The sequence below is a fragment of the Sceloporus occidentalis genome, unplaced genomic scaffold, assembly GCF_023333645.1.
Source record: "Sceloporus occidentalis isolate IW3139 unplaced genomic scaffold, rSceOcc1.0.p SCAF_34, whole genome shotgun sequence".
NCBI classification, from domain to species: Eukaryota; Metazoa; Chordata; class Lepidosauria; order Squamata; family Phrynosomatidae; genus Sceloporus; species Sceloporus occidentalis.
Window position 1 is genome coordinate 1,135,244 of NW_028317014.1, and position 14,550 is coordinate 1,149,793.

Sequence of the window (14,550 nt, forward strand, 5' to 3'; positions counted from 1 at the left end):
CAATTCCTCTGTTCTAGAGCGGTGCAGGGCAACCTCTGTCCTTATATTAAACCACACTGATTGATGATTACTGGAGCCCAAACACGCACCCACAAATCAACTCTATTTGTAAAGATTCTACCAATTGTCTAAGACACAATCCTTGTAAAGAATTTAGGATGTCTCTTCTCTTGGCCCAGTTGTTTGATTTTACAGTCTACATTAGGGAGATTAAAGACCCTCATAATGATAACCTCACCTTTCATTGACGTCTTAGTTATTTCTTTAACTAGAAGGTGATCGAGGTCATCTTCTCATCCAGGGGGTCCATATATCACACCTATGTGAACAACTATTTTGTCACCAAGTTCTTAATTTACCCAAACTGTCTCTAGGTTCCTTTCTTACCTTGTGTAAGATTTAGGCTAGGTTTCCACTTGGGTTTTTGTCCTGCGTTTTTTTTCTTGATGAAAAACGCCAAGAAAACTGCCACTGCATTTTCCTGCGTTTTGGCGTTTTTGTCTGGAGTTTTTTCTGGCGTTTTAGCCTTTCTGTGGAAATTGCTTTTTTTGACCTTAGGCAGTTTTTACAGCCTTTACAAGTTAGAAGTTTCACCCAGCTAAAAAAGGGATTAGAATAAATGGCAAGTATCTGCCCCCTGATGCCATTTACTTGGTAGAGTTCTACTTAAACGCCCCGGCGGACCCTTTTGTCACTTTTCTGTGGTTTGTAAGGCATGCTTTATTCCGAATGTCTGCTCCTCTAGGAAGATTGGCCCCAAATGATGGTGCAAATTGTTTGCTGTTGCTTTTGGCACGCAGGATCCAGTTGATGCGTCGCGTATGTTTGTTTGTAATGGCATGTTTGTTCCAAATGGTGTAGAATTCAATATGAACTTTGTTTTGTGTGAAACTGTTTGTTTCCAGCCTATTTCTCGTAGGACACACAGATACTGGGTCCATCCTCTGCATTGTAACTGTGGAAAAAAAACGCCATAAAAAACGCCAAGGCAATAAACCCACATGGCTTTTTCATGGCGTTTTTTCTCTCCCATAGACTTCTATTGGAGAAAAACGCCAAGATTTCCTTGCAAAAAACGCCAGTGTCAACATGCTGCGATTCTGAAAAACTGCCACAGAGCCCAAAAAAGCAGAAAAACGCCAAAGAGGACTGAAAAAAACGCCAAACAAAAAAACGCCAAGTGGATATGGCATTCTGCGATTTCCTATTGAAGAACAGCTAACATCTGGCTGCAGCGTTTTTTCACTAAAAAAACGCCAGGTGGCGCTATTGGCGTTTTTAGCTAAAAAAAACCAAGTGGAAACCTAGCCTTAAGCTATTTCTCACATATAGAGCAACATATGTTTTTTTGCTGCCATCTCTATACTTTATGTATAGCATGTATGCTGGTATGGCAACACCCCAATCAGAAAGGGTGGAAGAAAAATGTGATAGAGAAGACAGAGAGGAAAGAAGAGAGTCAAAGAAAGAATGGAGAAAGAGGGAGGGAGAAAAGGGTTAAGAGAGGGAAGGGATGTTTTTTTTAAGGGTTCCCTCCTTGTTATTAGATGTGCATACAAATACACAATTTCTACAAAGTCTACTGCCTACCTATTTTCTGCAATGGGTACATCTTGTCATAATTTGAAGTCCATGTTGCCACTTGCACTGTAATCTTATGCGTTAAGAGCCGTAGCCTTCCAGAGTTACCCATGGCAGGGCAAGTGAACGTCCCTAGGCTGCTCACAAACCATACGCTAAGCTGAGCAGTCTGTGAATAACACAAGCACAGGATTATTTAGGGGAAGACGTGTCAATCTATGGTGGGTGTTATTGGGACACATGGGATGTTGGAACCTAACTGCCCTGTAGGAACTGATCAGGGGAGACCGGGAAGGGCTACGCAGAAGGTGTTAAAGACCTGAATTAAGTCTAAGTTAATATAACCCCGCACACATTTCTTTTATTGTGGGACTCATCTTCCAGTATTATGCAGGGCTCGTGTCAATTGTTTTATCTCACTGAAATGGTATCCTTGTAATTTTATTTCATAAGGTTAAATGTATGATTTTGGCATACCAGAAAGGTACATTTCCTTTGCTTTAAACAGGAGTTTCTAGTGAATCCAGCATTTATTCTATGGGGTGCAGACGGCATCCTATGTGCTGTAACTGTTCAGCTTGTTCTCATTCCCATTAATAGCAAAGCAGATATTTCATCAACTGGCATGGTTGTCCTATACTGTCCTGCTTCAGCGATAAATCTTGAACTGATGTCCAATTATAATTTGGAAGTTGAACTTTTAAGCCCTTGCAAATTAACCCCTGCATGTATAACAATACTAGTAATAAAAAAATAATTTCTCAACATTATATCTATTTCAAATATAATTGAAATACATTTAGTCCTGGAAACTGTAAACAGGTGTCACCCCCACATGACATAAAATAAAGTCGAATTATATAATTTTATTGAAGATTATTATTACTGTTAAACACAATCTAACACATGTTTAATCTTTCATTGGACTTCCTTGAAAAGCTCCCTAACGTTGGTTACTCTTTGGAGATGCTTTTTAACAAACATTACAGGGAAGATGTGAATGTTAAATTATTTATAAAATAGAAGTTTTTTTCTCAAATCTGTCTTGGTTCTTCTAGACTGTGAAACTCTTTGCCATATCCAGTTCATACAAAAAAACAAAAACAAAACCATATCATGTACACAATACAAAGAAGTAGTACAACAGTCTTGTAATAAAAACTCTATATTGCCAGATCAATAGGAATTAACATACAGCTACACAATGTACAAACACATTCCATTAATGTAGTATAAGACAATTGTCATTGCACCAAAAATAATTGTTTATAATAATGTAGGTTGCGGCAGTAGCGAGATCAGATGGTTCCCCCCCCCCCATAACTGAGTAAGACATTTATACTCTCTACACTAGATCTGTCATTATTTGTCTATGGGGTAAATTGCTGATCCAACTCGCAGGTGGCATTAAGTATAATTGTAATCTCGATGTATTAGTGGAACTCCAAGCTCAACCTGGGGATATTGGGTATTTATTTAACAGGACAGGAGTAGATGATACGCCTCAGTAAGTCTTTAAATCTGTAATAAACAGCAATAAAAACTCAGAATTTTGACCTATATATTAGAGAGTCCTTGACAGACAGACAATGTGTTTATTATAGAGGGCTTCAATGCCCATACAATAATGCTCATCAGGAACCAACTTACTATCCCTTAGCATAGTTTTTGTTGTATGGTTAAAATGTGGTCATGCTACATCTTATAACTTTAAAATACAAGCAGTCATGTGACATTATTATTTCACCTGGTTTCATCTATTACAAAATGCCTCGGAGAGGATCATTTTGTCCTGGAATGCAACATTAACTCAATTAAGACATTCTACTTTTTTTTTTTTTAATCTCCCAAAAAAGAAAGAAAATAATGAGCCAATCTCTCTTTATTTCAGTCACGCTACTTTCAACAATATGACAACGCTTTCCACAGGCGTAATTACTTTGGTAATTTCCGACTTTGCCTTCTTATAACAGTTAAAATAGAATATTCGGCATTTGTGTTATTTAAAATGTTATAAAGAATATGGCTAATTATTTCATGTGTTTAGAGTAAAAAAACACACATTAAAAATATATACCAAATCTTGAGGCACAAGTAATATGAGGGATTGTGTCCACGGTATACACAATAAAATGTTGATCAGAATGGCTACATGTAAGTTTATGGTACAAATCAAAAAAGTCCAATCAAAAACCAGGAGAAGGGAAATGCAAACGGCACAATCAATAATATTCTTCCTGATCAGAAAAGACGAGTGAAACTGCCTCGTTGCCTTAAAATACATAGAAAATCCTGATGCATATATTATGAATATTAACCTGTGTAGATTTGTGCACCAAAGTGTGATTTTTATAATTTTATTTTTCATAAATGAAGTCATGGATAAACTAATAAAAAAAAAAGTGTTGTACACAATATACACATTTCATTACTTACAAAGAGAAATAAGCTTAGCGGTTTTATATTTAGAAACCCAAGATACTGAAGGGTTAGTAGCACCATGGAAAAATTTTTAGTTTTTTTTCCTCAAAACTGCAGCCTTGGTATTATAATCATACTCAGTGCGTTTATCCTTTAGCTGATGAAAACAAAAGTGCCATTTGGTACTGGGAAAAAAAACTTCATTTCGTCCTTTGCCAAAACTCAGGTTTCTCTCTTTGAAGCAAGAAGTTAATGTTTTTCTCAGTCCATTCGTCAAAATGCACCAGACTATCCTCCATATGGCACTTGGGTGAGGTACATTTGAATTTGTTGATAACAGTATCTGGTTCTTACTTTTTATCTACACGGTAGCACCATTGTCACAGAGGACAATTCAGACCTAAGGTTTCTTCCACAGTTAGCCAGTTCGCCAAAGTGTTACGTCCTCTTCATACATACTTGGCATCGACTGACACGCGTTCTTAGGTCGCCAGCTTTCAGAGTTTCAGACTGAGGTTTACTGGTGACACAAACGAAAAACAACAAGGTTAAAATAATATTTGTCTCCTTGAGATTAAAATTCATTGTTGTATATAGTAATGTAGGCCTGCATTGTCAGGAATCTGGTTTTATTGCACTTTACTCCATTAAACTTTATTTTCAGGTCTTGGTGATGTCATATGACGCAGTCATGCGGTATTTTGTGTGACTTTCCCTGCTCAAACAACACACTATGCTGATTCTTTATAGCAGTGCTACCAAGGTCAGTTGCACCATAGATTGGGCTAAGATAGCAGAGTTAGGAAACATACAAATGGCTAATATGCAGCGTTCTGAAAACATCAGCATGTAAGTATCACATCTGACAACCAGTCAGAAGTTTACTAACGATGGAGATGCTTTGGAAGAGGATTAAGTAAAGTCTGTACAGTGCTGTCTTGCTGCAGACTCCATATAATTATGCAGCCACTAGGTTTAACCCCATTCTCATACTCGCTTCTGAAGACTGTGGACGCCTCAGGTTTCAATGTACAGGTGTAAACAAGCTAAGAAGGAAAGTTACATTTTAGGGTGTCAATAGTGAAAATACTGTTGCTTTCCTACATAATAAAGCAGACCTTGAGCGTCTCCAAAGCACGCTACACTTTCATTTTACTAATATGGGGCTGAAACACCATGTATGAGCTGAAGAAGTTTACTTTAATTAGCAAGGTACTTTTTTACGATGACTAAGCTTTCCAGGGTGTGTTGACAATATGACAGTTCATTGTTAGTTTTCTTTGGCTTACCTAAACATTTCAGCCATTTCCACAGTTGCCAGCCAGAAACTGTACGAGTTGGCGTAATAATTGCATGTACCACGGCCATGGCATTCAATGAATGGAGCAGAACGGAATTCCTCCAAGCAGGATCCAGGAGATGCTAGAGCTTGCCCAGAGCCTTCAGCTCCTGCACTTGTGTGCTGAGAAAAGGAACAGGAATCTTAAATTCACTCAAATAATTCTATTTATGACACATGCAAATCCTAGTTTAAGAAGACTATATGATCTTCCTGTTTGTGAAGTTAGTCAATCTTCAGCTATGGTTATGCTGATGGTGAATTGGCCTATAAACACCGCTGTTTAGAAAACAGTATTGTGATATATCAGTATTCTTCAGTACTTTTTTATAATGTAACAACAGTCTTCATTAGTGTTTTCAGTTTAGAGGGATTTGAGGTCATAGGCAATAGAAAGTCAATGAGGTGATATTAAATACATTCAACGGTATCAACCACACAGCTTATCCTAAGCTGACCTTTAAATTGATTCCATTTAGAAAATAAATATAATATTATAATGTTGCACAGGGAGACAGCTAACACAATTAAGAAGATGGTATCAATCAATCTGTTTTGTAAGCAGATGGGTCTTTGTTCCGTAATGTATGGCTGTTTCCACCATGGGAAAGTGTTTGCAATTTTACTGCAAAGACATTCATGCGCGAAGAAGAAGAGCAGTTTACCATCATGAATGAGTATCCAATCCAGAGAGAAGCCCAGCCTTGTGGGCAAGATGGAATTTGAATAGTCTGGCTGTGGATAGCAATCACCATGGCTGGAGCTTCACAAACAGAACACCTGTAATAATGAAATGTGTTAGGAAAAGGTGTATGATGTGTGGGGTACACACAATGCAATCTGATGGTTCCCGACATCAGGAAAAGTGAAGGTATAGATTAACGATATCAAGGCATTAAGGACATGCCACAGAAATGTGTAGAAGATGTTCTTGCTACATCCAAGCACAGCCCACTGGAAGTCATCTGTCCTGAATGGACTTGGATTTCCAATAGGGTCAGTAAAAGGCCATGATCTGTCCCTGAACCCAATACTGGAAAAACCTCAAATACCCCGGAAACCAGAGCTTATAACACGTTACTGCTGACAGTTTACGTGCTTTGCTGTATTTTGATCTACATAAAATAAATAACTACGTGAATAAATTTGTCCAACGCAGGCTAATGACAGTGATATAGAGCAGTGATACTCGCTATAACCCCATTTGCTGTGAGTTAATATTAAAAGGTCTAATTTCAATACTCTCTTAGTATGATTATAGCTTTTGAGAATACTTATTTTTATGATTCCACAAACTTTTCAAAATCTTTGCAGCGTGGAATAAAAATACAGAAACTATAGAAACACTGGTCACCTAGGGCTTGTTTCCGAAGATGTAATAGTACATTCTAAGGGTCACAAAGGGGTTAACCTTTTCTGCTGGAAGACTAGTTATCGACCACTCTCTCATTAAAGTAAAACCTACTCACATTACAACTAACCCTCTGACCCTCTAAACCCTCCATTAAATTCACTTTATGTATTTAAATGTTTCCACCCCAGAATAATCATAAGAAACAATTCTTATGTGAAGAATTGAGGTGACATTACTTCATTCACAAGGTGATCATGCTGTATTCAGGAAGAACCGACATGCACCTTATGCTGCCGGGAAAGCTTGCTGCCCTCTACAGTAAAGGAAAAACGGCATGGTATGTCAAACAGAAGGTCTACCCCAATGCTTTTGCAATATACTATATATACAAAGGTGACCATTACTAAGGAACGTGTTGAACACTTGATCCCGGAAGCAAATGAAGAAGGTTTCACGTCATCTGATGAGCCAAAATGTACCACTGCCCAAATCTTCCACAGAATGAATTTAGTACCTGCTGGCTACCGGTGGATTTGTACTCAACGGTGTTTAATAACATTATGCTAGGAATAACACGCTGTTATTGCTCTTCATATTAAAATGGCAATCAACGAAACTGAATGCAAGAGAAGGAGCCAACATGGTAATGCAGTGGTTTTTTTACGTTGCTAGAAAAGGTATCTTCTTTGGCAGAGAATATTCTGTGATCCCATAGTATTTGCTGTCATCTGTGTGATTTCACAGTTTCTGTGGCATGGTTTCTTAGATGATGGTGTTCATTGGCATAAAACACACCAGGTAACTAATGGACTGCATAAAATAGGGGTTTACACTGCATAGAGTTACATGGTTAATGAGGTTTAATAAAGACATCAGATTTAGTGGAAGACATCCATGTCAAAGTTGAGCCATATGAAGGCAACAACCCCCTTAAGCTAATAACAATTTTGCCTCAGGGTGAAAAAGAAACCCAAATAATTGAATTTCTCTCCAATCCTTACGTTCCCTCACACTATCTGCTCTCATGACTTCCCTAGGTAGTACAATCCAGACTTTATTTGCTATACAGAATACAGTAATATGGAACTGCTCTTTGGATCTTAGATGATGGCCACTTAGTGAGTGTAATTAACTATTTGGCTGTATGTACTTAGCATTCATATACTTGAAGATAGTTATGATATCACCAATATTTTGTTTGCTCTTTTTGCTACTATAATTGAGTTTATAGTCTATGACTACAATGTAGTTCCATGGAAAAGTAGCTTCTCCCCAAACCACAAATTACATTTTCATGGAGCCTATTTTTTTCTAAATGTGGAAATCAGCTGTTTAAACTTACACACATATATTTTCTTATGATCTAATGAAACATACCATTTGAAAATGAAACCGCAAATACATTTGTGGAAATTCATAAGACTTACCGACTTATGAATGGCTGTATCTCTCGCCCTCTTAATGGCGCCATACTGGCCGGCATAGGTTCAGGTGTTGACAACCAATACGAATAATCGTTTCTTGAAGCGAAATTACACACGTTATTGATGTTGCAGAACATAAAAGGCATGGTGCTGAAGCGACGCAGACAGCTGCCAGCAGTACCTAGAGGAACAGGGAGGAAAATAATTATTTGCTCTTAGCACTAGAGCCATGGTTATACTATATATATACTATTATATAGATTGGCCTTTTTGTTTGTCAGTAAGTGTGATTGCTTGCAGATGTTTAAAAGTACAGCACTATTTTATCTTACGGAAGCTCAGATACCTGTCATAATTAGCATTTCAATAAATTTCCTGCCCAATGTAATCCGTTCTTCCTTTCCTCCGACCATTAGAATGGCTGCCAGAACCACCAAGGAAGAACCAATGTAACAAATGGCAAGATATAACTTAATGGTGAAGAATAATCATACAAATTATTAAAATTTTGAGTTCAGATGCCTACCCCCATGGTATACATATTTTTACTTTGTTTGGAACTGCAAAATGTATTATTTGGGATAAAAGACAAATTCCAATTAATAAACAAGTTTTCTAATGCGTTTTGAATCCTATGAGCTTCAACACTTGCTGAAAATGAATGGATAGATTTGTATACGACAAGGTTATCTGAGGTAGTCAAGAAATCGTGTAGGCCATATTGGGACACAATTTATAACTAAACCACAACACATAGGAAAGTACAATCATTGTCAGTACGCTGTGTATATGTATTATCACACATCTGTATGTATTATGAACTAAAGCTTGGAGGTTACACATGGACAAAGATAAGTGCGTTACCCAGGTCCTGGCCGTGTGCTCTTTCATTTCCTTGAACATACAGGAGAGAATACCCATCGTAGATATTGGTGGTGCCCAGGGGGCAGCTGGGGGGATCTGTCGACTGGCTGTGCCGTGTGATGAGGAATCCATGAGCTACAGAACCAGGACCAGGAACTCCAGGGGGACCCTGTAATCCATCAGGCCCAGGAACACCCTGGTTTCCCCGCAAACCTATTGCCATGGAGAGATTGGAAAATAAAAGTTATTGTGAATTAATAAATACAACAATTGATTCTCTGTAGCAACTAATAGGCTTGCGTGTCGCTTTTCTTTATAAGATATGTGATCTTTCCTAGAGCTCTGTTCACATCACTCTTGATGCATTTTTCTGTCAGGGAGGGCTATTAAGGGGTAGGTAAGTAATTGACCCTGGGCTTCTCTAATTTTAAGATGCTTCCGAGACGAATGTTTAGGTGTCTTAAATCACACTTTGTCTGGATCCTTCCTCTGCTCCATTTACGCTGTCCATATTGGGAAATATGTAATACGCAGAAGCGATTTGCGCCCCATCTGGCCTTATCATCATAGCCAAATGTGGAGTACTTTCTTAATGGGCCGCTAGTACCTTGATTTATGTACTGGTTTTGGTAACTACCACACATTTGCTTTTCTGTGTCTCAATGCTATGGTATGAAAAGGATAATGTAAGGAACCATGTGTTCTCTTACATGATCAATATCCATATTAATTAAGCTTGGTGGCCGGGAGAAGACGGGAACTTTTACACTGAGGGATCTGCTTATATTATATTTTAGATGCACCCGAAAAAATAGTGTCCCCAATACTTCAAGCAACAGCATTATAAGGGCAACTGGCATCCTATGTTTCATATGTCTCATCTTCCCCTGTTAATGGCTAGTTTATAACCATTATATTTCCTTTAATCAAAATGCTGTGTAATGCTAAACTGTGATGCTAAACATTTTAATTTACATGGATGATACTTTCAATTAAAGTCTGATATTTATAAAACAAAGCCCTTATCAGGATGTGTTATTTTGCAAAAACCGAAAAACTAAAAACACCCAAAAAACACGTGTAAGGTGATGGTAAAAGAATAGGAACCAAAAATTACTTCTCTAATGTATCACTGCCGCAGCCCAACCAGAACGCTCCTCTCGGCGTTCAAACACGTAACCAGCAAAATTCGGGGCGCATGTGTACATAGAAAAAAGAAATAATCTTATAGTGTAATATTGTCAAGAACAAGAAGCTATGTAAAAGGTGTGAAATGCACTCACAAACAGTGCCAGCACAACAGGCTCGTCTGAGGTATGAAGACTGTTCTTTATTCTTTAAAATCTCTAAGAGCATAAAATAAAGAAAACAACCATATGGTGCAGTATCTTCCTTAATAGTATATGCGCAAGTTAAAAAAAGCACTTACAGGATGGTTGAATTCAAGTCGCTATTCAAACTAAATGTCCATTGTAGTGGATCAGGAACATGCAGATTAAAAAACTTCTCAACGCGTTTCGCCGCTCACTGGGCTTCCTCAGGAGAAATAAATATCAATTGATGTCATCCGCTATGATAATCCGCAATCGTGGTGAGTAAAAATAGAATAAAAATTGATTGTAGCCGTCCGCTTTAAATGTCCTCCGGAATGCTTTTAGTCACAGTGCATGTTGGGAAAAAACGTCATCACTTCCTTGCGTCGTATCCTAGCAACGGATCAAGCTCCTCACAGTGTCACGATGCATGTTGGGAAAAACGTCATCACTTCCTTGCGTCGTATCCTAGCAACGGATCAAGCTCCTCATCGTGACCTGAGGAAGCCCAGTGAGCGGCGAAACGCGTTGAGAAGTTTTTTAATCTGCATGTTCCTGATCCACTACAATGGACATTTAGTTTGAATAGCGACTTGAATTCAACCATCCTGTAAGTGCTTTTTTTTAACTTGCGCATATACTATTAAGGAAGATACTGCACCATATGGTTGTTTTCTTTATTTTATGCTCTTAGAGATTTTAAAGAATAAAGAACAGTCTTCATACCTCAGACGAGCCTGTTGTGCTGGCACTGTTTGTGAGTGCATTTCACACCTTTTACATAGCTTCTTGTTCTTGACAATATTACACTATAAGATTATTTCTTTTTTCTATGTACACATGCGCCCCGAATTTTGCTGGTTATGTGTTATTTTGCTTCAAACACATAAATGACATCTTCTTTTAATCAAGAATTCCATATTTATATTTACCACGTCATGTGAATGGTGCCGTGGAAGAATTGCTAGTGTTATATATTTATTTTAAAAAAAGTCTACATTATTTACAAGTATGCACTACGTTAGATACAATGCTAATGTTAGATTATGCTATGTTTTGCATCTAGAAGTATTAGAACATCTCACCTGGTTGACCTGGTGGCCCTCTGTCTCCCTTCCGTCCAATTTCGCCTTCAAATCCAGGAAGTCCATCCCTGCCTGGATCTCCAGGTGGTCCAAGAGGACCTTTAAATAAATCAGAATAATTAGCCACAATATATATATATATATATATATATATATATACATACATACATAATACTCATCTACAAACACCAGACAACCCAGAAGGCTTGTTTTTTCCCTCAGAAATGGTGCTGCCACAGCCACAAGGGATTCTTGGTAGGCTCAAATAAGGTCAACAATGATCATATATATGAACCATTTCCGGTACAAAGGCCTTAAACTGCTAAGAAGACTTTATACCATTAAAGCCTGAGGGCTGATTAGAACTTAACTCGGATGAGTCTAAAGGTCTTCAAATACATCAGTGTGTTTGTGTTACCTGGCAACCCTGGTGGTCCTGGTGGGCCGGGAGGGCCATTAGATCCTGGGCGACCCGGGGGACCTGGTAACCCAGGTGCACCTTTGATCTCTCGATATTCACCCTTGGGACCTGGTGGTCCTGGTAAACCTGCACGGATAAATGAAAGGAACAATCTTGGCATATAGTTCTGGCGTAGTGTATGCTTTGATGAATTCATGTTTTAGGTATTATTAAAGCAGCATAGTACAGAATCTTTACAATATATACTATATTTTTAAGCATACACAACAATTGAACACATTTAAATCTCACAAACAGCCAATGAAGAGTATCCTGTTATTTTTTAAGAGACTTACTAAAGATTTAAACGTTGCCAGCCCAAAGAGACAAAAAGACTCTCCTGAGCAAAACTTGCTTAATTATAAAAAGTTTTTTGGCTTCATCTGAATCAGTAGAATTAAAAATGTCTTGAAAAGGGTGAACTTGAAAAACTCATACGGAATTTTTTAACCTTACCATCCAATTATAAATGCATAGAGGATACTGATGTGGCTGCTGTATTATTATTTTAATTTTAAAATCGATTGATTTGTTCTTAATGCTGAAAATGTATTGGTATTCTGCCTCATTCATGCATTAAGGGTTCTTAGAAAATATAGTTGTGATATGTATGGCTAAACAAAAGTTTTAGCCATACTGAGATGCATCAACAATTACTGATTTAATAAAAACTGACTAAACCATCTCTGTCATAATAAGTAAAAAAAAATCTGCACTTTATCAAAAAGAATGGTAAAACTGTTTTTTAATGTTAAAAATTATGAATATTTTTAAAACAAGAAAAATATAATTTGTGTCGCTTAGCCTTCAAACATACTGACAATGAGTCTAGATGTATTGGTGTTAAAATGAAGTTCCAAAAGTACAAATCTTATTGTATATGTGGTTCCTGGAAGAAAACATTAAAGACCGCTCACCTTGAAAACCTGGGCTGCCTGGGTCTCCTCGAAAGCCAGCCAATCCGGGAGGTCCGCTGGGTCCTTTCATACCTGGAAGGGTCATGTAATTTGGTAAATTGGTGGGTTATCCATGCTCATAAATGTTATATTGTTGCCTCTACAAACAATAATTGACCTACTATGTTCCCATCTCTATGCGTATAGACCTACCACTCAGTCCTCAAATGTTCTTGTGTTTCAAAGCATGGTACATCAAAACCGCCAATACTTACCTTTGGATCAAAACCGCCAATACTTACCTTTGGATCAAAACCGCCAATACTTACCTTTGGAACATATACAATACTCTAGCATGGACAATAAAACACATAACACAAAGCATCTTGTATGATATGGTACAAACAGACAGCTGCTTGGAAGATTTATGATATGCTTTTTTCTTTGTCACATATACAACATGATTGTCTTTGCCTACTCTTGACTACTCTAGTGTAAATGATATGTACCTGGGAATCCTGGGACACCGGGGACACCCTGATCACCTTTCATGCCATTCAGACCTGGCCGTCCAGAATCACCCTGCAGAGAGCCACAAAATGATGTATGGTTATTTCCTATCTCTTATACAACCTAAATATATGCCTCTGGATCTTGTATAACTAGCTCAGGTAAAAAATAAAAAAATGGATGTACAATTATCCCACATTATCAGAAACGCTTACCGGGAAACCGGGCTGCCCTTGCTCTCCTTTACTTCCAGGGAATCCAGGCTGTCCAGGAGTTCCAGGGTTTCCTTTTTCACCTTTTATGCCGCCAAAGCCAGGGGGGCCACGTGGACCTTCTGGGCCAGGAGGACCTTTGTTAAAATAAAAAAAATATTAGGATACCTCTTAGAATGCCTAATGATCTAAGCCTTGTGGGTTTCTGGGTTTCAGTGTGGGTTTCTGTCAAATTAAAGGAACAGTAAAGAGTACATAATAACACCCCCAGATCTGTAAGATTTTTGGACTCATCCTGCATTTTTGTTGTTTGGTGGGTCTTAACTACATTAAGTTAAGTTTCTCTCAATGTGTGCTCACAGGATTTAGGCAATACCAGTCAGTCTCCACTGACATTATACAAGATGCCCCCTTCTTCCGACCTCATGCCATTACTCTCTTGGCATTACCAAGGTCTTGGCAATATGTTGGGCGTTCCATTGTATACCAAAAAGCTCAGCACGGAGGTAGCTCTTAACTCCTTAAAGACAATGGGCGGTCCCTAAACCCATTGAAAACAATGACATGTACGGGCTTTGTCATTAATGGGTTAAGCCACTGGAGTGTGGCGCTTTTACGTCTACTGCTGGGCCACTGAGAAAAAAATGAGGTCCCTGTTATGTTTTGTGTGATAATGTCCCTGGTTCTGCACTAATGTAGAAGGTGATATGGAAAAACCCCACAATAGGTAAATAAAATAATTTCAAAAATCTTTATAGGAATGCAAAAAAGGCAAAGGTTATTGGCTTTTAACACGCTACATGTCATCAAAATGATGATACCGGTTTCAACGAAACGCAAAACCCCCCCCAAAAAACGCATACATATTTATCTCACACTTACAAGAAAAACAAAACCTGTCAACATGCATTTTGTTTGAACATTATATAAGTAAATTATATTAGTCTTACATGGGTCTGAGTCAAAAGAATGACACAAATTAATATTGTGTAACCTGCAAATGGGGATTTGTTTTAGAGTTTCAGTGACAAAACGTATTTACTGTGAAAGAAAATCAGAAAATCCATTCCAAAGCATTACTCTGCAAAAGC

The 14,550-nt window shown here is 38.0% G+C and overlaps 1 protein-coding gene across 1 annotated transcript in view; it reads right to left on the minus strand.

Moving 5' to 3' along the window:
• Positions 1 to 4,440: 4,440 nt before the first annotated feature.
• LOC149298119 (uncharacterized) overlaps positions 4,441 to 14,550 on the minus strand; it is a 77,902-nt gene continuing 67,792 nt past the window's right edge. Inside the window, exons 42-51 of the mRNA XM_089487622.1 lie at positions 13,463 to 13,596; positions 13,247 to 13,319; positions 12,759 to 12,830; positions 11,800 to 11,928; positions 11,382 to 11,480; positions 8,984 to 9,196; positions 8,123 to 8,300; positions 6,007 to 6,121; positions 5,292 to 5,464; positions 4,441 to 4,522 (exon numbers count right to left, since the gene is read on the minus strand). Coding sequence (XP_089343748.1) covers positions 4,441 to 4,522; positions 5,292 to 5,464; positions 6,007 to 6,121; positions 8,123 to 8,300; positions 8,984 to 9,196; positions 11,382 to 11,480; positions 11,800 to 11,928; positions 12,759 to 12,830; positions 13,247 to 13,319; positions 13,463 to 13,596 — 1,268 coding nt within the window. The remainder of the gene's footprint in view (positions 4,523 to 5,291; positions 5,465 to 6,006; positions 6,122 to 8,122; positions 8,301 to 8,983; positions 9,197 to 11,381; positions 11,481 to 11,799; positions 11,929 to 12,758; positions 12,831 to 13,246; positions 13,320 to 13,462; positions 13,597 to 14,550) is intronic.